Source organism: Agelaius tricolor, unplaced genomic scaffold (assembly GCF_023055355.1).
Source record: "Agelaius tricolor isolate 1412-34295 unplaced genomic scaffold, bAgeTri1.0.p SCAF_16, whole genome shotgun sequence".
Taxonomy (NCBI): domain Eukaryota; kingdom Metazoa; phylum Chordata; class Aves; order Passeriformes; family Icteridae; genus Agelaius; species Agelaius tricolor.
In genome coordinates this window covers 16,327,700-16,350,143 of record NW_027269276.1, presented here as the reverse complement: position 1 = coordinate 16,350,143, position 22,444 = coordinate 16,327,700, and the positions used below count along the sequence as shown (strand labels likewise).

The window sequence follows — 22,444 nt, the reverse complement described above, 5'->3', positions numbered from 1 at the left end:
CAGAGGATGTCACCGGCTTTACGGTGCAGCTTTTTGAGGAAGGATGTGAATGTTTAGAGTTTTTTATCACCTGTTTTAGTACCGTAAGGTAGTCGGAAAATTATCGCTTCAGGCGCTGAACGAGAAGCAGAGGCTGTATTTGTTCCACTCTGCTGCCTGGGTTCCGAGGCTGGAGGACAGCACCAACCTCCCCCTCACAACAAGGCGCTATCGGAGTTGCCCAGGCGGTGGCTCCGGAGGGCGGGACCGCTTTAAGGGGGAGCGGTTCGCCATCTTAGGTGCCTCCGCCCCCTGGCGCCACGTGACGCGAGCGGCCGCCATCTTAGGCTGCCCGCGCGGCCGGGCGGTCACGTGCGGCGGCGCTGAGGGAACGGGGCCGGGCCGGGCCGGGGCTCTGCGGCGCCATGGGGCAGTGCGGCATCACCTCCTCCAAGACCGTCCTCGTCTTCCTCAACCTCATCTTCTGGGTGAGTCTGGCCGCGCCTCGCCAGAGACGGCGGCTCCGGGGTTCCAGGTCGGAGCCTGGCCCCGAGAGCGCTGCGGGCCTCGCTCAGGAGCCGGGAGCCCTCACTCCCCCCCACGGGCCCTCACGGCTTCAGTTCGTATTTAAACTTTTTATGTTTAACGGGCGTTCCGAGCCCCTTCGCAGGCTATGGGGGTTCGGGGCTGGCGCAGTCCCTTCCCTCGCAGTCCTCCTGCCGAGTTCTAGGCTGGGGGAGCTGAACCTGGCCTTGAAGGTTTAACGAGCATTAGGGATCCTGGGGTAGAGGCTGTTGTGTAAGCGCATGCAGCTTTTCTCTTTTGCATTATTGAGCTTCTCAGGTCTCTGACAGTTTAATTTGTGTAGCCAGGTTGGTTTTTGTAGCTCTTTTGGCCATCTCGGGTTGGGCTGTCCGCGGCGGGACATCCCGAGCGCTCAGTGTGGGCACCGATCTCTTCTGAGGCTGTAACACAAAATCAGGACATAGCTCTTTATCTATTTATACTTCACGTATTCCTCTAGCTTTGTAGTGTGTGTGCATCGCTGAAACTTCCCACGGCTACAGTGACAGTAAGACAAAAGCTTACAAAAGAAGGGCAGGAGGTTGCTGTAAATGACCTTTTTCAGGATGGACAAACAGGCTCTAGCTTGGCATTGTATTCGCTGTAATAATTGGCTTGTCAGAACAGCGTAATTCTCAAATCATAATTAAGAATAGTTTGTAGATTTTTAAGAATTCCCTTTGTCCGTTTAGGTACTGCATTATTCCTGCTCTAATCCCAGCTCCAGGAACAGAATATCTGTTGTCCCAACTGTTCGAGATTACATCTTCGAAAACGTAATAGTGGGTAACAAGCTGTTGGACCATGGAAGTGTAGCTATATATAGCTGCTTCATTTACTATTGAAAGTCATGAGAAATCTTACTAGCGTTACAGAATGACTCTTCTTGTCTGAATTTTTACAAAGGAATGCTCCTTAAGGGTGCCTGGAAATGAATCATGGTCAGGGAAAATTCGTATCTGTGCATTCTTTCCGGCATTTGCCTATACAGCTCTTCTGGGAGAGGAGCAGGGAAGGTGAGGCATATTTGGCCTTAAGTGGTGCAGATTAGGAGTTTGTAATTCTGGTTGAGGTGCACAGGCTCCACTCTTTATCTTTTAAAGTAGTGACATCAATCTCTTATTGCAGCAGTAAGGTTGGAATCTGCTTTGTTGGGTGTGGCTTTTTGTTTCATGCATACTTGCAAGTGACATTTTAAAAGCTCTTTAACGGCTCCTACATCATACTTAAAAGTTTTTGACTGGGCACAGTTTTTGTGGGTTGCCTTCTTAATGGCACCTTGAAGCAGATTTTTCTGTAGTTGCTGATATAAACGAGGCTCTATTTGGAGTAAATGAGCACAAGTTCCAGGTGCAGTTTCTCCTCTGCTCCAGAAGCTTAGTGATAGGTATCCTTCGTTGTCTGCTGCATTTAGTGATTTAGCTGCATCTTGGAGTTTGCAATTATTCATCGCATACAGTGGCGGGGTCAAAGGTATTTTGTGTAATGCTGAACTTCGTGCTTTACAATTTTTGGTTACTTTTTTGAGACAAACTTGAGTTAATTTAAAATGGGCAGGTATTTAGCTAAGATGTACTTCACGTCAAACGAAAATGTCATCAATCTTGTGTTCCATAAACCACCTCCAGCCGAAGAAGTCAGCAAGTGCTGAGAGCTTTTTGGCAGATCAGCGACTGGGTTGCTTGTGTTGGAACAGCCTTGCAGCTCATCAGCTGCATGTAGAATGAGGCAGGCTTTCTGAAAGTGAGTTACAGAAAGCAGTGGTGTTCCTTTCTTTCACAAGGTAGAGTCAATAGCTCATTTGTTGACTGAGCTGTGTATGCTAACATTTGGTGCTCTTCTGGTTGGCAATGTAAGTGCTTCTGTGCTCTTACAGAAATCTTGTGCTTGTCGTGCTGTAGTTCCAATGTTGATAATTAGATCATTGGGATTTCCCGAGACTTGGCAGTAGACAAGTGCCTAGAATTGGTCAAGTAGCTATGAAATCTCCTTTAGCTGCTTTTGTAAATTTACTCTTTAAGGTTTCAAGTAACTATGAAATCTCCTTTAGCTGCTTTTGTAAATTTACTCTTTAAGGTTTCGTATACCAGTCTTGTGTGTTATCACTATCTTCATGGTCACCTGTAGGAACAGCAAGTTGTGACTACACCGTGGGTTATAACTTCCCCCCTCAACCCGGGGTCTCTTGCTTGTGGGAGGATGTGAATGTTCAGAGAGATTTTATATCTGTCTTATGACTGAGATGTTCAGAAAAGTATCAGTGCTGTGAAGAAATAGAGATATGCTTGTTATGCTTTGAAGTCTTGGTTCTAACTTTTAGGAATTTCTTTCAAGTCTGAAAGTGGCAGATCAGACCTTGCTGACAGGTGACAACTGCTTGCCACCTACAGCTACTGATTGCAATTCTGCAAGCTCATCTCACTTTGAAGAGCCTTGTGCTACTTGTTCAATTTTCGTTGACACTGTAGAAAGTCATTTATTGTCTTGTGAAAGCATCTTTCTACTGTGTAAAATTCTTACATTAACTATACTTTCCTACATGTTGGGAATACTGCAGGATTTTTATTTCTTAATGAAAATAGGCTGTGGAAGCTGTCTAAAAGCAGGGCAGGTACTGGTTTATCATGCAGAAAGCTGAATGGACCTCACTCACCTTTCCACATTTTTGATGTGGTATTTTTACAGTTCAGCTCAGTTGTATTTGCAGGGGTGTTGAGCATTGAGTGCATCTCCTGTAGGTGCCTATGTTGCCTTTTAAATACAGTTCTGTAAGAAAACAGCATCATGACTGTAGTTATAAAGAGTAGCAGAGTGTAAATTTTGTGTGGCACACGTGCTTGAGTTTTGGGTGATTGTCAGAGAGTGTTGAAGGTCAAAAATACTTGACCAAGACATGCATTGATGTGAAGGATCAGTTAAAACTTGCCCTCCTTAGACCAGGGAGTACTGATCTGGTTAATAGTTTCTTAGTGTCTCATTTCTGTGAGTTAATTTTGGGGTAGGTATGATTAATGGCAAAGGAAAGCCAGTCCTTCAGCTGACCTTTACCTTAAGTTTGCCCAAGATTTATTTGCTCAGCTGGTGACTTCATTTAGGGGATGCTGAGCCCTTTAAGGAGGGGTGTTGCATAGGAAGTCATTGTGATGAGAAAGACTATGCAGCTCAGAAGTAATGTAACTTATATGTCTTCCTAAGCAGCAAGATTTTTTTGTTACCTTGATGAAGTGTAGATAATAACTAATTACAAAAAAAAATTATAATAAGGTATTTGAGAAAAGCATGTTCTTTAGGACACCTCCTAAGTTTGAGGTCTGCATAATTTTGAAAGAGAAGGAAATATATTTACCTGGAACAAATACCTAAAGACTGCTGTCAAATGTGTTTATTTGTGTGCCCTTAATTTAAGGCTTCATGGTGTGACTTGCATAATTCAGTTGAAACCAGTGTGAAGAGGAGATGAAGACAAAAATGCTAAAGAAATGTTTTCAGTCTTAGTTTAGTTCATAGGAAAGAATGATAAAATATTCAGAGTTCCATGTGGTCTTACTTCAGGAAAGGGAATCTATTTTATATTCCCAAGGAATCGATGTGCTTTGACAGCCTGCTCTGCTAAAATAGTGCCAGATATCCTGTGCTTGCTGAGGTTTTTATCTTTCACCTCTGTCCTTCTCCTTGAGAAAAGGAATGAGCTCTGCTTCTACAATACTTGCAACTCAGTAGTGCAAACTGTTTAAGTTCTTGTAGTATTCATTCAGCTGGCTTGAAATCATTACTTGGACAGTTCATTTGACTAAGCTGGTATAAAACATTCTTGGTATGATTGTTTAGAGAGATTGTAGAGCATAAATACTTTCTAGATCTGTGCTCAGCACAGTGCAGTGGCCAAAGTATGGGGAAATGGAGGATTTTCTTAGAGGAGCTGCAGCAGTCAATGTGTATGTAATATGTTTAGGGATTTCTGGTAGAAAAAAAATAAAATGAAGCAATGGGAAAATTCATTCAAATTTAGTAATAGAAAGGAAGATTAGAGTTCACTTTCTTACACATAGCAATAAGCCCAGTAATTTCTCCAGTTTGTTGTGAGCTTGAAAATAGTCACTGCTCTGGACTTCAAAACAAATTTCTTGAGAGTTCTTTGGTGATCAAAGACTCTAATTGATAATTAATCCAAAAGATAACTTCACTGGGATTACTTGTCCAAAGCCCTTTTGTCTTGACAGACAGTTGCTTCTGGATGTAAAAATGTAACATTTTCTGCTTCTGCCACTATGGTAGTGTGAAGAGAGTGTATTCTTCAGGATTCTATAATGGTTTGGAATCCTGTGCATTAAAAAAAAAAATCAGTTCTTTTAATTAAAAAATAAAGATTTAAAACTCTCAAGTGTTGTGCCCTCTGAGTAATTTTTCTTACAATATTTGAATATGAATTTTCAGATAGCAAACATGGGCCAGGTCCTGAATTTTAGTATTAAATACTTTGATTTGCTTTTAAGCAACATGGTAGTGTCATTCATGTTTCCTTACAGGATGAGTTTCAGGTCTTTGCCTGGGATTTTTCAGGATTTTTGGCATCTGGACTTGAGCTGAAAAGGTCTAATACCTAACAAAGCCAAGTTGCAAAGCTAAATGTGATACCTTTGAATAGTACAAGGAAACTGAAATATCACTTTACCTGAACTTTGACGCACAGAGCCATCATCGTTGTTCTCCTGCAGAGCAAGGAACCTGGGAACAGTGGAGCACAGCTCGAGTTACAGCCCTGCTGACTAAATAGGTGGAAAAGAATGGCTGTGTTGTTACCTTGGCTTCTAAAGAGGTAGAATACTCAGATGCTCCACATCTTGAAGATAGTGGCACTTGGAATGTGTAATGCTGAATGCAAAATCAGCCTAGCTCAGCCTTTTGCTTTAGCCTGAAAAGCCTTGGGATGTGAGGTGTCCAGGCCCGGTGCTGCAGAATTGAAAGTGGCTACTACAGACAGAGCAGTCTGGCTTGCTTGAATTTTACAGGGCTTGCTTGTTTTCTAAGCCTTTAACATAGCTTTAACTGTGTTACAGAGCTGAATGGAATTGCTGTCTTTCTTCTCCCAAAAGATTTTGTAGGACAGAGCTCAGTGTTCAAGTTAAATTATTACTGTTGAGAACAAAGATAAGAGTGTCAGGAAACCATTGGGTTCTAAACTGGTTATGCATTAATTTCAGGAACCAGAGGAAATATCAAGTATGGGTGTGGGTTTGTTTGGGAGGGGAGTGGAGAGAGAGATACACAGCAGTGAAGTGCTGAAAAGACTAAAGAGAAATAAACCCCAGAGAGATCCTGTTGGGCCTCTGAGCTTAAGGAAATAAATTTTGAAGAACAGAAAACAAAGGAAGACTTCAAAAGTTTTGTCATCCCCTTCTTTTTATGACAGTAATCAGGCTATGAGTACTCTAGTGTTGGAAAGAACCAAAAATGTCTGAAATACCCTAGAAGTCAAAAATAATGGAGAAATGTGGGAAAAACCCACTTATTTAGGTACTGTTCTAAGAAGCCCAGAAATCTGGAGGCAGACCACAATCCCAGTGTTCTTGCTTGTGGGTAGGAAATGTTCAGGAGTTGGTATGCATAGACAAAAGCAGCATTAGAAAGGATGAAACTGATATAACTGGAGACTCTTAAAAATCTGTCCTGGAGTACACATGTGCTTTGTTTTTTAAAAAATCTGTTAGAAAGGCAGTGAGAACAAAGAGACACTCACATTTAACACGAGGAAAGCAATAGACATGGTGGGAAGATTGTCCTAGGATAGGATCCAGGCAGAAAAGCTGAGTGTTTGTTAGTTTAGAAAGCTTTTTTTCTCACTTTTTCCTTAGGTTCTTTTTATCAAAGATGATGTAGATGATCTGTCAGAATATATCAATGGGTGCAGTTAACAATCCCATGCTTGAAAGATATTTCCCTAATGGAATGAATAATTGGTTTGGAGTGGTGTCTGTGTTGCTATCAACATTCACCAATCAGCAGTGGCAAAGCTGGCAGCAGTGGGAAGGACACCTTCTTATGAATATATGATATAAAAGTACAGTACACCTTCTTATGAAGGTGTCCTTATCAGAAATGTGAAATACTCTTCTTGCCTAAGAGGAGCATTCACACCTTGAATATCAGGTGTGGTTTCTCCTAAGATACAGTACTTTGCTGCTACCTTCATTTTCTTGTTCAGAGAGTATGTGTTTTTCTTAAAACAGTGGATAAAACATAGACTCTGAAGGGACAAATACTGTTCTTTGTCCGAGTGAATTGAAACAGTGCCACAAAAGAAATGCAGAACTTCTGTGTGTTCTGTTAGGGTCTGTCCCAAAGTGAAGAAAGTTCCACAGCAAGATGAAGAGTAAAAGTATGAACATGTAAGTAGAGTTGATCTGATCTCTTTGGCAGTAACATTATTAGGGTAGTGTTAGGAGGAATTTGCTTGTAAATGAAGCTGCAGTGTCCATGGTTGATAAATAAATGATCAGTGGAACAAGTTTAAATATCTTACACTCATTATCCTAGGTAGCCACAGTTCTGGCTTTCAAACTGCTGCAGTGTGTGAGCATTACTGAAAACATGAAAACAGTACTTGGTGTGTGTTTGCAGCCTATTTGGAAAACAAACAAGCAAACTAAACCCCTGAAGCTGTTGCAAGCTGCAGCTGGCCAGTGTACAGCCTTGTACCCCTCAGGGCTGGAGGGAGGTGAAAGTTGACTTTGAGAAGTAGCCATGAGCTTAGGAGGCGGTGTCACAGCAGCCCAAAGACTGCTCAAAGAACCTCCATTTCTAACTGGGCTTTTCCAGAATGTGTTGAGTGATGCTTATCATTGTGTCATTGGATCTTCCAGTTTTCCCTCCAGTTCTGTGCATAATTGTTGAGCTTTTAATAACTCCACAGAGGTTCCAGCCAAAGCAGTAAAATCAATCGTTTTCTGAACTGTGAGAGGTCTGTGTGTCTGTGAAACTTGCTTCTGATGAAAAGGATGTTGAATTGCTCAAGCCTTTTGCAATGAGCTGTGTTCATTGACTGTACTTTTATATCAGTGTTTTTAAAGGTTTATTCATCCTAAAATAAGAGTGTGCTGCTTTAGGCTCAGAACCATGAGTTAGATGCAGACAACTGTAAAAGGATGTGTGAATGCTGAATAACCAGTCATGTCCCTAGAGCATGCATGCTACCTGGCACAGATTCAGGAACTGCTGCCATCTATTCAGAGCATTGAGCAGATTAAGTTGGAGAATTCTTCCTTCAAGCCCTGTTTATCAAAGACTTGTTTGAACTGTGTGCAGTTCATATATTTGGCTTCCATTTAATGATAGGAAGTACATGATTGTAAACACAGTAGCTTTATATTCATTTGTCTTTGACTTGAGCAAGGTTGGACTTTGCAGATTTTCTATTTACTCTGCAGGATGGTAAGCATTGAGATCTAGGTTATTTGATAATTTTTTTTTCTGTAAGTTATCCTTGTGTCTGTATAGACTTTGAGTTCCTTAGATGGTTTCTATCTTGAGTTGGATGGTTTAAGCACATGGTACTATTTTGGGTGGTTTGGGGGGGGTTGTTTGGTTTTAGGTGGGGGAGAGTCAGTTGGTTTGGGGTTGTTTTTTTTCTTTAGAAAACACATGTGTTCAACTTTGTACTTGGTTTGCGACAGGTAATAAATGTGCATTTAACTGGTGCAGCCCTGGTCAACATAAACTGCACACTTTGTGTGGTTAGAACTGTCTTCTCTGTCACAGTGTTTGTTATTTATATCAGTGGATGACACTGTCCTGTGTGCTGAGACCTCCTGCTGGAGCTGCTGAGCTCTGAGGAGGGAGGGACCTCGGGCCTGTGCAGTCCCATTGACTGAACACCTCTGAGCAGTCAGCACAGGAACTGTTCCTGTCTTCTGGCTTGGTTTCACCTCAAGTCACTCCTCTTACACACTCCTAAGATGCACACTCCAGTGATGCAAGCTAGAAGGTTGTAAGAGAAAATCATCAAAAGGTCTGCAAAAAGGATTGCTTCAAAAGCCCTTTTCTCATCCCAGAAAGGCCCTTGAGATCTCCCCCTTGCTGGCATAAAGCAGGCTGAAATAAACAGTCCCATGGTTGTGATGTGAAAGGAAAAGGGAAGGGAGGTCATCTCCAACTTGTTTATGTAAACTAACCTGGTAGTGTTGCTGTTTTCATTGTTGTGTGACAGACTAAGTCCTGCACCTGTTCAAAACCAGTGTTCAACTGTGATACATGGGGAAGGAGTTTTAGTCTTCATGGCTTTCAAACCTTGTGCAAGCCCCAGCAGGTACCTCTGCTCTCAGGACCTTCCCCCACTGCACGTTACTTGTTGAAGAGGTAACAGCAGTAACTCTGAGGAGTGTGGTCACTTTATCACCGGGGCAGTGTCTGTCAGAAACACCAGTTCCTTGACATTTGTTCAGAAGTAAACCTAAGGCCCAGGGCTGTCCTGCATGATTAGTCATTCTTGTACCATGTGTGGAAGGGATTTAATGAAGTATTCAAGCCAGGCAGCATTTAATCTGTCTAAAGGCTGCAAAAGCAATGCTTGTTAAAATGCATGTGCTTCTTGAAGTAGGGAAGGAAAGATAATACCTGTAGACAGATTTTTTTTTTTTTAAGGCTAATCTCCTTTTACTTCAAATATGTGCATTCTTCAAATGCATGTGCTTATGCAGTTTATGATCCAGATTTTTCTTAAACAAAGAGGAAGCCAATTAAATTCCAACAAAAGAAGGACAAAGGAGTTCACAAATGGTTCTGATTTCAGCTTTGTGGTATATGTGGATGCCATCCACAGCTGTGGGTTTTCATCAGCTACCTTGTAACATACCATATTTCTATCAAGCATTTTAGTTCTTAGAAATAGGGGATTACATCACTGGCCTGCCATTCACAGGCTTCATTGCTAGGCAACAGTTAATGTAATTCCATTGTTCAGTGACACTACTTTGAATCTTTGCTTTGTGTACAGAAAGTGTGTGTCTGCATTTTGCCATGTTGTACCTAATATGGCAGGGTTTGTACAGATGGATTAGCATTTCAACATCTTCTGTGCAAGGGGGTGATAGCTTGTTCACTCTTGTCTGAAAAAGATGTCTTGCTCTTGGTCTTTGTGACTGAATTTTCAGTTTTCCCTCTCCTTATTTGTACATAGCACCTTTTATTGGATGAATGTGAGCCTCCTGGATGCCTTTAAGATTCCTGCAGAGTACACAATTCTGCTGCAGAAAGAGAGGTGGGGAGGTCAAATGTATTGCTCAAATCCATGCAGATGATAATACTTTTGAGCTGGCTCTTAATATCTTTTTCTTTGACATAGTGTTTCTGTAGCAAAGTGCTGCAGGGAATATTCCATACATAATGTTCTGGTAGTGGTTGTGTGCTATTGTTTTATAGAAAGGAGTTGCAGTAATGTTGCAATACATCTGGTATGTAGTGGCAAACAGGGCTGAAATCCTGGGTACCTTTTTGTCTTGGGGCTTGTCTTGTTCTGTGCCACACTGAACGGGCTTCCAAGACTTGTGACGAAGTCTTGAGCAGCCTGGTCTGAATTCACTGTCGAGCCTGCCTTGTGCAGGGCTGGGCTAGATCATGTCCTCCTAGACTGCAATCTGGAGTGAGTCTCTGCTTGTACACCAGCACAATGCAGCCTTGCAGTACTACAGCTCCTGGAAGCTGCTGTATGCGTGCCTGCCCTCCTCTTCACTGGCAGGGAGGAGGGGTAGGTGTGAGGCCAGTGAGTGGGAGCACTGGCTGCAGGCAGCCTGCAGTGTTCTCCCTCAGACTGGAGCTGCAGTGTGTCACCTGGCAGCTGAGAGAGCTCTGGTGTCCAGGGGATGGATTGCTTTGTAATAGGGACACCACCCTTCACAGCAGAATGGAATTCCCCAGCTCATAGCTGAGCCATTGGCACCTTCTGGGTGCATTGTTCTAGCTCGGCCTTCTACCGGGGCATTGGAAAAGCCTGTCATGGAACATTCAGATTATATTGTCCATCACTGCAAATTGATATTTCGTTCTGCAGCAAGTGTGAGGGTGGTTAGGAAGGACATTGGTAAAGCACAAACTGATAAGGCCCTTGTATTTAAAAATAAATGTGTGTTATTTGGCTCCTCAAGCAACAGTTGTCTCTCTTTCACTAAGTCTGCTCAGCCTAAAGATAGGGAAGGTATTGATGTCTTGGGATCCTTGTAACTGTAAGGGAGGCAAGGTCATGGCAGATGGATGTGAGAGCTGTGTGTTACTGTTTAAATGTGTATAGTGAGAGATTCATCCTACAGGGCTTATTTTGCAGTAACTTTAAGTTGACTTTTTGTTTGTTTAAAAAGGACCATTTTGTACAACAATCCTTCTGAGAACATTGATTTTGCAAGTTTATGGTACATTTCTGTAGGCAGTTGCTTCTGCCTTTTAGTAGTTGGTGGTTTGCATTTGTTTCTGCCTGCTTTCTGGTTGGAATCAGATTTTTCCAGTTCTCTGAACCCTTCAGAAATGCTGTTGTTTCTAGCAGTTCATCTTTCTCTAGCAGAGGCTGAAGTTCACAAGGTGTAGGTCTATTTTATTGTAACAGTAAGTCATAGATAGTAACTGGCAACATTTCTGAGGAATGCTACTTTATGGTGTTTGTTAAAATAATTGTTACCTTACTGAAGGAAGGGCTTGGGTGCTCCAAGGAATTGACCATGCTTTTGTGCCTGTTGTAGGCAGCAGCAGGCATCCTGTGCTACGTGGGAGCCTATGTGTTCATCACATATGATGACTATGATCACTTCTTTGAAGATGTCTACACACTAATCCCAGCTGTTATCATCATAGCTGTGGGAACGCTGCTTTTCATCATTGGACTGATTGGGTGCTGCGCCACCATCCGAGAGAGCCGCTGTGGCCTGGCTACGGTGAGTGCACAGCCCCTGCAGAGCCTTGGCCTGGTGTATGCTTGCCTGCCTTCTCTCTTAATGAACTCCTAAAATATTACTTGAAGTTTTCTCTTTATGGCCTTAAAAGTTATCTGCTTCATTTTTTTAGGAATGTCTTACTTAAATTTTCTGTTCTGAATAAAGGTGTTAAATTAAACAGTTGTAGCAGCAGAAGGCGTCTCAGTTTTACCTTTTTTAGAACTGTGGTAATCTCATTAAAAAGTGTAGAACCATATGATCAAGTCATAACAGTTTTTAAATCTCACTTTTATCTGTTGTGGTTGAAAAGCTGAATTGGAGGGAGAGAAGTGATTCAGGAGCCTTCTTGCTTTAAGTGTCTTGTATCAGGGTAACTAAGGGTTGTCATAAGGCCTGATCATTTTCTTCATGGCTTACTTGGGACACTTGGTTGGCAGTATTTTATGCCCTGTGTTTCCAGGTATTTGAGCTGTAATTTTGGCTTGAAAACTAGGTAGGGAAGAGGAGAGGCTGTGTTTGAATTGTTCCCACAGGAGGGTTTGGGGCTTCTTTTGTTGAGTGCTGTGTAGACTTCTTTAAAAGTGCTCTTAAATACAGCAAGACAAATGCATAGCTTCTGTCTTTTCCAGTTGTCACAGAGCTTAATCTGAAGAAACATTCCCTTAGTCCACCTACCACTCTAAGTAACTGCCTGGGTAGCCTCTCTCATGAGACATTCCTATTTATCTAATAAAGAAAATTGAAAGAACCACTTGATTAAAGACCTGCAGTATGGTATTTTCAGTACTAATGACAACTGGACTTGCCTGACTGGGCAGCTTCTTATTACTTGGTGAAGCTGTGAACACTGAAGTTTCTTGAATGAATTCTGGGCTCATTTGGTCAATTTAAGTGCCTGCATTAAATTATCTGTTAAATCAAAACCTTGCAGCAAAAATAACTTTCAGTAGAAAAATCTACATGGAGCCTTTCATTAGGTGAATGAATGAAACTATTTGCACAAACACTTTTGATTGTATTTTGCAGTTTGTGATCATCTTGCTCTTGGTTTTTATCACCGAAGTTGTGGTCGTGGTTCTTGGATACATTTACAGAGCAAAGGTAAGAGCTTCTCAGCTTCAGTAATGTTTTGTTGTGAATTCTGACCATAATACAGAAGTGTAATCTTTACTGTTTGATTCTGTAGAACTGTTAATGGGTGTTAAAGGAATTAAAATCAGACATCTGAGTGGATTCATTTGTGATACCAGATCCTTAACATTTAGAACATGAATGCAGAGAGCTATCTTGTAGGCAAAAAATTTCCTACATCATTAACAGTTAAACAGGAGAAGGGAGTCACAGTAATTAATACCTTTACATTTTTCCAGATGGTCTTCTAATTTGTTTATGCTTTGACTTTGTGAATGACTGAGGCTATGCAATGTTTGAACATGGGGCATATTTATTTGATATGCAGCAACTTCAGGGTTGTCATGTGTTTTGGTGTGCAAACTAACACTGCATAATAATAAAATGAAATAGATTGAATGTGGGTAATGTATACTTTCCAGCATTACTCAGGTTGTTGACAGGGATTATAGCTAAACAAATTACAACTTTTTCCATTGTTTGTTTAATAGAATTAAGAAACAGGACCAGAAAAAATGAAATTAGCTGTGTTTCTTCTAGCATAATATATGATAGAAATATATTACGTGGTTTAAGGAGTGCCACAGAAGTCATTTTAGCTGTGATGTGGAGCATGTTTGCAGTGTAGGACACTCAGGGATATCTTACCAGCAAGCTAAACTACACTGCCATTTCTTTCTTTGGCCTTTTGTGAACAACACAGGTTCAGCATTCTCTCCTCCTTGCCTTCTCCTGCTGTCCTGGAACAAATGGGGAGAGCTTGGAAGTAAAACCAAGCTGGTTTTGCTTGGGCCCCAGGGAAGGCTTCTTGGAGCCGGCAGTGACCACACAACCTTGAAGTGTTTGTGTCAGAGACCTGGTGCATGACACTTAGAACAGGCTGCTTCAACAGAAGTGCTCTACTGGCCATGCTTGAACTCACAATATGTTTTCCATGCTTTGCATTTGATTTCTGGTATCTTGGCAGTGAACTGAGATGATCTTTGGGGATTCTTAGGTTTGTAGTGGGAGTAGGCCTTAGAAGCCACTGAGGAAAGCACTGCAGTTCCAGGGGGGTAGGAAGTGGGCTCTTACATGTTGATCTGAATGGCTTTCTTCTGTTTCAGTACTTGCAGAGGAATACTTTAATATGTGCAGGAATTACCATGGATGTGCTTAGACTAAGCAGTAGTCATCTTACTGTCTTCCATGGTCCCATCTTGAGTGGACTTGCTCTTTTTCAGTGAGCAATATTCACAGCAGATCCATGGATCAGCCTTGCCCAGCTGTGTGTTCTGTTGCTTCTCTTTTTTTTGGTTTGCTCTCATGCAGTTTTCACTGCAGTAGGTAATGCAGGGCCAGAGCTTGGGAAAAGAGGGAAGGTTGTCTGGTTTTGGTGGCAGCCTGTTAAGCTGTTTGTGGAAGTCAGTATTTGAAAACTGAGCCTTAAATCTTTGGAAAGGACAGACAGGTTTTGTTAGTAAAGATGGCAGTTTTCTAGTACCCTAGAGTATCTAGCATCTTAAACTAATGTTTCAAGTGCAACAGAAATAAATTTATTACCAGTGAGCTGGGAGGGGAAGTCTGCTTAGCCTTCTGATTATTTTTGCAGGATAAATAAGTCAGCTTTATGCTTTGTTAATTTTGGCCTGTTGTTTTTGACACGGTGTTTTTGCATCTGTGGGAGCCTTGCTTTGGTTTTTTTCTAAAGGCAGCTGAATCATGTTAAAAGCACTTTGTGTTCACCTTACAAACTCGCAAACAAAGGAAAGATTCAAGTCACAGCAGTTGTAACATTGGGCATAATGCTTCAAGGAAGTGGCACTGTGCTTTCTTAAGATACCATTATTGATCTTTAAATTGTTTAATTTTCCAGCACACCTCTGTAAACCTGTGTGCTGATCCTATTCAGACTCTTTCAGAACTGTGTGAAACGTGCCCAGGCTCTGCTGAGATGGGCTGAGCTGCTGCAGAGCCTTCCAGCATTGCTCCTTAGCTGGAAAAGTCAGACTTTTTGGAAGTGCCAGTAGGGATTAAACAGGCTTGGTTGTTTGAGGACCTGCAGGTTTTTTTCCTCTGGGTGGAGGGCTTCATTCTCTTCATTTTTCACTAAACCTGCCAGTTAACTAGAGCTCGTGATTTCTCTTTGGATCTTATGGAATTTGCATGGTTTTCAGGCATAATGTTGCCCTGATTGAACTGCAAGCCAAATGATGCACAAACAAGCACTTAAATAAATTATTTCAAAATGTATATGACCAATTGAACAGCTGTTTTGTTACGAGTTGGAGTTGTAAATCAAATTAGTTAAATCATCAAACAATTGATTTTGAACTGGTCTGAAACGAGTTACCTATGCAGGCTAAATTGACTTTTATGCATACCTATCTTGAAATAGGCAGCATTCTTGAAGAGGGGGTGGTGGTGGAATTCAGCTTGTGCTATTGCTGCATAAAAATCTTCCATTGAAGTATTTAAAGGAATGATGTGTTGACAAGACCTTCCTACTGTAGCTTGCAAATGTGAAGATTATGCATGCTTAGTGCTCAATCCTAAAATTGCATTCCTTGCACATAATTCCTGTTGAATGTGATAGAAAAAAATCAAATCAGAGCTAATAATAAAATTGCAGAAATGTTTATCTATGCTAAGCTGTGTATTATTTAAGTAATAGTTTACAGTAATATATAGTATTTAAAAGATTCTAGTAAGATTTCCTCCAAACCAGGCATCATAGAATGCCTTTAGAGGGGACAAGTGATGGTTCTTGAGTGGCATCCATTTCTAACACATGTACATGACAGCATCTTGACTCAGTTACAGTGGTTCTAAAATCTATTGCAGTAAATGTTGCTATACACAATGTACTGCTCCTTGGGAAGCCCTGGAGACTGGGGCTGAACAGAGAGCCTGGTCACTGTAGGGTCAACCAGTTACCTGTGCTTCAGCCAGAAGAGTGGGTGGTATGACTTAGTACCTTTTGATCCCAATATCCTCGTAGTCCCAAGGGGAATGAGTTAGCCCAGATGGTTAGAATGGTTTTGGTTTGGGACCTTGAAGTAGAGAAGGGAGTGCATGTTCTTATGGACAGCCCTTAACTTCATGAAATCTCTTCCACGGTGCCACAGGACAAGTGTGTTCCTTTTCTGAGAGACAGGGCAAGATCTGGAAGGTAGCTGCCTGGATTTTCCTTCTCCTGTAGCTGCAAGCTGGCAACATCTTAGCAAAAATCAGGGTTGAACTTTAGGAAGCTGTACACTGAGTTATGGTGATTTCAGGTGATGGGGAGTTACCTTGAAATGCTGTAGCTGGGAGCAAAATGATGTTCCCTAAGCTGTGCTACTGTGCTAATGCAGCTGCTTTCCTGCCCCTCCTAGGTGGAGGATGAAGTTGATCACAGCATTCGGAAAGTGTACAATCGATACAACGGCACCAACCCCGACGCAGCCAGCCGTGCTATTGACTATGTACAGAGGCAGGTGAGACAGCAACACAGGCCAGTTTTCCACTCCTTTCTGTCCTTAAAACACAGGTGCTGTTGCTCTGCTGCTTGTGCAGATGTCCTCCCTCCACTCTGACAAGTCTAGGAAATTGCTGAATGGACAACAAATAGTTCACCTTTGTTAAAATTAATATTACTGCTGATGGGGAGATACATTTTTATATAATTGGCTATCTCTCAATCTGTGCTTGTATTCAAATATGTAGTACTTAAGTGTTTTTCTGCAATGGAACATAATATACTGGTCCTCCTGGTATTGCAGTTAGAATTGAATTCTTTACCTGTCTGATTTTCCAGCTGCGCTGCTGTGGGATCCATAACTATTCAGACTGGGAGAATACTATCTGGTTCAAACAAACTAAAAACAACAGTGTGCCCCTCAGCTGTTGCAAAGCAGCCCTCAGCAATTGCACTGGCAGTTTGACCCGCCCCATGGACCTTTATTCAGAGGTAAGGCAGCCACAACATGAACTGACACAGCCACAATTCATTTTCTTTGGGAGAAATAAAATCTTGGGTGTATTTGCTTTAACAGAAAGTAGATGTAGTTAATCCTCTCTCTCCTCTTTTCTTCTGTGAGTAATTTTCATATAATTACTTTTTTTAGTATTAGCATTATCTTTCTGCCCTGTGTGATGCTTTTGGGGTTTTTTGGTGTGTCTAAAGATGGTTGCCAGATTGATACATAAGAAGCCTACTTGTTTCAGGGGTGTGAGGCTCTGGTTGTAAAGAAGCTTCAGGAGATCATGATGTATGTCATCTGGGCAGCACTAGCATTTGCTGCTATTCAGGTAAGAGAATGTTCTTTATTTGTTAACTTCTTTTAAATTAGATCTGAACTGCAGTACAGATAACTACAGGTATGCACATACAGATATTGCCCTTTAATACAGAACTTCCCACTGCTATGGGATATATTCTGTTAGAGCTGAACAGTCAGTGTTATATGCAGTAATCCACTCTGATGTAAATGGTAAATTATTTCATGAAAACTTGATTATCTAGGTATTAAGTATCATAAATGTCCTCTGATGGCATTTAACACTCGAGGAGTTTGCATAGTGTTTAATTTCCAGCTTTTAAACAGCTCATTTTTCATGCTGTTTTAGAGGTACCTTATCTTAACTATGCTTCATGGTGTATAAATAATGTCAGGACCACCCAGAAGATACACAAAGGTTTTTGATAGTGTGCTCTGCTCATATGCAACTGAGCTTTGCTGTGTGTCTTGGGCTTTGGACTTGAACAGAGAGGCTCTAAACTGCACACTCTTCCATTAACCTTGTTACAGTTACCCTGGCCATAAAAAAAGGTAACTGAGGAAATAAACTAACCTGTGTATTAGTATTTATTAAATTTTAAGGAAGAAAAAGACTAGAACTGTCTCCCAAACATATTTGTAAAATTGAAATTTTCAACGCTCATCACCTGGCAGACTTAGTACATTAATAACATTCTTTTCAGACTCTGCCTATGTTATGGTCTCTGAGCAATGTAGTACATATGCTGGATCCCAGGAGACTTAAAAACTGATTTCAAAGTTACCTTAGTGCTCTTAATAGCATTTGAATTCAGAAAACATACCTGTCAAGTCTGACAATGTAAGCACTTTTGTTTTCAAAAGCAGCCTTTGAGCTGGAGTGTATGTTTGAAGGTAAATAATCTTTTGCAAACAGTCTTGTGAAAAGAGGGTTCCCTCTGTGCTTCAATGTTACAAGGATGTACTCATAGTACTGTATACATTCATGTTGAACTGTTCAGAGCCAGACTACTTCAGCTCTGGAACTTCAAATTTCGTGAGATCTGTGCTCAGTCTCCTGAAGGGAAGGTATGGTTTTAATTGTTTTCCTTAAAGCTTTAGGTGTTAAAGTAATACTTGGTCTGCTTGAACAATGAATTGTATTTGTGTACTGAAAATTAATGTCTTACCACAACCATAGTTACTCTGACCAATTTTTATGTCAGGATAAAAGTGTATCTAATGAAACTGGCTGAGGAGAATCCCAAGAAGGAGGCATTATTCTTAGTTCTGGAGTTTGCAGGTTGATGAACAGGCCTGCCCCAAAATGCAGCACAGCTAGAATCCTTTCTGGCCCTTGCCCAGAGTTTGACACATGCTTGCAGTGCCAGTGTGGCTGCTTGCACCCTTCTGTTCAAAATGTTCTATTATTTATCTCCTGAAATTTGAGACAAAAGTTCTGACATCTTTGTCTTTGCTATACAGAATTCAAGTATGTACTTGGCTCAGTTCTCAGCAGAATGCTCTGTGGGCTAAGTGAAAGGGAGATAGAATGTAGTTTTCAGCACATGGCTGCAACTTGGCTCATACCCTGTAAACTTAGAGGAATGATTATGTTTTTCTTACCATTTGTAAATTTTGCTACCTTCCCTTTGCTGGCTGCACAGTCCCCTCTGAACAGATTATTTTGTTATGCAATGAGCTGTTCAAAGTTCATTACCTCTGGTAGCCTATAGTCAACAAATTTAACCTTCAGTAATTGCTTTAAAATTAAAAGAGTGAGAGGAGTATTTTTGCAAGGCTTGAAATTTATTAACAACTTAGTCTTTTCTGCATAGAAGCAATTTTTGGTATGTTCATGTTTCAGTTACCATGGGGATCTTCCAGTGTGCAATAATTCCCTGGTCCCAGCCACAGTGACAGCACAGAACTATTAATAGCTAGGAGGCAAACTGAAGGGAGCAGAGACACAGCTTTTGTGGCTGGTGATCATTTACAAAGGGCACCTGTATATACAGCCAGTGAGTTTTTGTACAAAACTGGTTTGGGGAAAGATTGAATGTAGTTATTGCTAGCAGGCAAATTAAAGCCAAAATTAATAAAAAACCTAAACTAACCTCCTGAATGCAGGAGGTGTTTAAACTTCCCTGAGTGCTGTTGAAGAGGAGGATGGATGGATCCTTCCTCAACACAGATGTCTAAAATAGCAGTTCACAATATTAAATAGCAACCAAAGAAACAGACTCAGATGCCTTGAAATGTTTAGAGGTGCTAGCATTTTTTTAATGACATAATACCTCAATGTTCTCTACAGACATTATTTATGTGAGTCACTTTGTTTATAGTGAATTCTAGGAATATGCTCAGAGACCTCCTAAAGGATATAAATGGTTTAAATAGTAACTCAGAAGTTAATTGCATGGGGTTTTACTGTAGTACCTGAATGCTCGAGATTTCACACAACAGTATAAATTAAATATCTCCAGGGAGTCATTGAACAGGGTTGTCTTTGTGCAAATAGCTGTAAATGTGCTGGATCTATTTTTATTCACTTGATGTACATGGCTAGAATGAATTCTAGCAGAAGACTGAAGGAGGTGTTGCTCTGCATCACACTTCTCATTTTATCCTGGCTTGGAACAGCAGAGAAGTTTTTATACTTGCAGACTGTGAGCCTTCTTGAGAGTTCTGTAGCCACTGGCAGCTCCCATAACTCTCCATTTTACAAGTGTAACTGAAGTGGGTTTAATTGTAGATATTCCCTCCTCACTGGGAAGGGCTGTGTCCATGACCAGTCATTCTCCCATGTGACTTGTTTCCTCTTGCTCTGACACAAATTTATGAACCTAAGCACCCTGATGATGTCTCTGCTTGTTGCAGAAGGGCTTGACTGGATGGCCCTTAAAGGTCTGTCCCAGCCTAAACCATTTCATGATTCTGTGCTAATATATTTAGGAGTCAGTCTGTGAACTGGAACCACCTGAGTGAAGAAAGGTGCTGTTTTTACCAACAGCTCAAGTACCATCTTTATATGCTTTTTAAACCTGAGCTGGTTTCTGCTATAGATCCAAAGCAGATAATGCACTGCAGACAAAGAAGAGATCTTTACAGCTTGTTTCTTTCCAGGAAATTAAAAAGCTCATACTAGAATTTCATCATGCCTCTTCCTAACCACTGCATATTTAGACTTAGTGTTTTTCACCATTCTGTTTTCAGTCTTTAGTTTTCACCATTCTGTTTTCAGTCTCAGTACCATTCAGTACTCCAGTCTACTCCAGTACTCAGCAGACTGGAGTACTATAATGTGTTTACCATCATTTAATTTTAAAACATGTTACACATCTGATGTTTGCATTGGCCTGTATTTTTAACAAGTCAGTAATTCTCCTTTTGTCCCAATACTACTTTCACTGGGCTTCTGCTGTATCAGAGAGGAAATTCTACACTTGTGTGCTCACCCATTTCATTCTAGCTTGCTTTCTTGTCCGAGGGGATTTTTGTGGTGTCTTTTTGGAGTGGGTTCTTTCTTAAGAAATCAACTTGTGTTCAGAGTGGTGCTTTCCAATCCAGAGATACTTCAGGAGCTCCTGTCCTATTTGCATCTGTGTATAAACTTCCATGCATGCAACCAAATCAATACAATTTCACACTTTACTAGAAGCTATTGCCAGTTATTGTAAACCACAGAACACTACCAACACTATTGTAAACCACCAACACTATGCTTGCTATTTTTTAGTTGGTACAGTCTTATTCTACCTTCAGTAAACATGCAGCTTCTTTAAAATACCATGCCCTGTATCCCTGATTTTTCACATGGTTTAAGTCTTGTAAGTGGACACAGGGTGATCATACCCTAAATCATGGTAAGCATGCCAGCACAGTTGTGGTATTATGAATTTTAACATGTCTAAAAGGGCATTATTTGCCTTGGATTTAAGCTTTCTAATATGATATGTTCACAGAGAGATAGTTCCATGAAATCTCTTTCAAAAGCCCATTCTCATCATAGCAGTTAAGCTGATGCATTTGAGTTGCGCTTGAATTTTCTATACCAGATACGGTATCTAAAAATCTGTACTTTTCATTAAAAAGCACTAGGAATTTCTTCCATCTGAATCTGAGTTACTGAGGCAGAATACAAGTGGCTGACAAAAAAAAAGGTCTTGTTTTAGATGTCCAGGGTAATCTTGTAAGAAAATGAGGCTGAAGTTTGTGGCCCTGGGAGTTCGCAGCAGGAGGTTCTTTCAGGAAGGGTGGTTTGTTGCCATTTGTTGGTTCCAGTCTTGAAGCATGCTGGCAGTCTGTGCTGAGGCTGAATCTCTTGAAGCATCTCCCTTGTTCTCAAGCTTGTTCTCTGTTTTTTCTCCCCAGCTTCTGGGCATGTTGTGTGCCTGTATAGTTCTATGTAGGAGGAGTCGGGATCCTGCCTACGAGCTGCTTATTGCTGGTGGAACCTATGCCTAGAAGAGAATTCCAACATGCAGTTCAATCTTCCCCCAATTCCCTGGAGGGTGAATGGGCCAGGTTTACTTCCATAGCTTTCTTGCCCCAGCTTATTCCAAGCACACCGTTCAAACATGAGGGCAGCCGCACTGTGCACTGGTGACGGGCAACAACAGCTTTACACAACCCATAGAATTACCTGTGACTTTCACTGTTTTAGCCAGCTATTCATGTATCTAAATGTTTTAGTATGCTAGTAAACTTTCTAATTTCAGAACCATTTGCAAGTTAAGTGTAATTTGGTTGATATGAAAGTCAAAGGATGTGTGCCTACTTTGGTAGATTACCTCTAAGCATTAACTGGCTGATTCTTGCATATATAGAGAGAGGAAGTCTTAAACCTTCACTACATGGAACTTTTCTGGCCAAAGTTGTACAAAGGAAGCCAGCTGTATTTAATTTGAGAAGAAAAAAATGTTTTAATCTTGCCCCTCACCAGTGTCACTTTTAAAAAAGAGGAAAATACTTAAGTCCTGTATACTTTATATATAAAGAAATTGTAGGGAAAAAAAACTAACCAATTTTAGGATTATGTGACTGCAATTTTGACCTTCAGAGATCCAGTCTTTCAAACATTAGTGGTTTAAAATATAAGCTGGCTTTTCAGGAGTATAATGTATGCACTACTGTTCTATAATGAAATATTTCATTTTTCTATGAAGAGCGTTTTATGTGTTGAGTGAACTGTTAGACTGTAGACCTTCAATTGGTTTGGAAACAACGTAGCCATGTAGAGTAGCAAAGTAGTATGTGAAAGTGATCTCAACTGTAAATAATAAACCTGATTAAATAAATCTCTGTATATCCTCCCTATAAACATGTCTTGTTTTCTGTTTAAGATTCCAGTGTGTTTGGTTGAATGGAGTCTGAGTGTGCTGGATACACAAACTGTGTGAGAACAGTTTTGGGTGGCTTGGCTTCAATAGATCTGTATTTATGGTTTGCTGGAAACCTGATTGTATTGTGTTTGTTCTTTTTATTTGAAACAGTAGCAGTGAAACACAGAACAACAAACGTGGCTGAACTTGATGGAAAGTTAACATCTTGTGCATACAATTAAGGAAGAATCTGTTGCCTCCAAACAGTGGGTAATGAATAGCTTTACTGTAACTGCTGTATGTTAATTATGTT

General features: G+C 40.9%; 1 protein-coding gene across 1 annotated transcript; it reads left to right on the top strand.

Annotated features, from left to right (window-relative positions):
* Positions 1–285: 285 nt before the first annotated feature.
* TSPAN3 (tetraspanin 3) lies at positions 286–22,130 on the top strand. Its single transcript, XM_071441787.1, has 7 exons — positions 286–467; positions 11,265–11,456; positions 12,483–12,557; positions 15,944–16,045; positions 16,366–16,518; positions 16,776–16,859; positions 21,182–22,130. The coding sequence occupies exons 1-7, from the start codon at positions 405–407 to the stop codon at positions 21,272–21,274; spliced, it is 762 nt and encodes a 253-aa protein (XP_071297888.1). The 5' UTR covers positions 286–404; the 3' UTR covers positions 21,275–22,130.
* Positions 22,131–22,444: the final 314 nt, after the last annotated feature.

Bases quoted from the DNA above. Each gene is read 5' to 3' on its own strand.
- TSPAN3 (XM_071441787.1), top strand. From the start codon at position 405: ATGGGGCAGTGCGGCATCACCTCCTCCAAGACCGTCCTCGTCTTCCTC. The intron at 16,046-16,365 runs GTGAGACAGCAA...CTGATTTTCCAG, and splicing joins TTGACTATGTACAGAGGCAG to CTGCGCTGCTGTGGGATCCA. The intron at 16,860-21,181 runs GTAAGAGAATGT...TTTTCTCCCCAG, and splicing joins TAGCATTTGCTGCTATTCAG to CTTCTGGGCATGTTGTGTGC.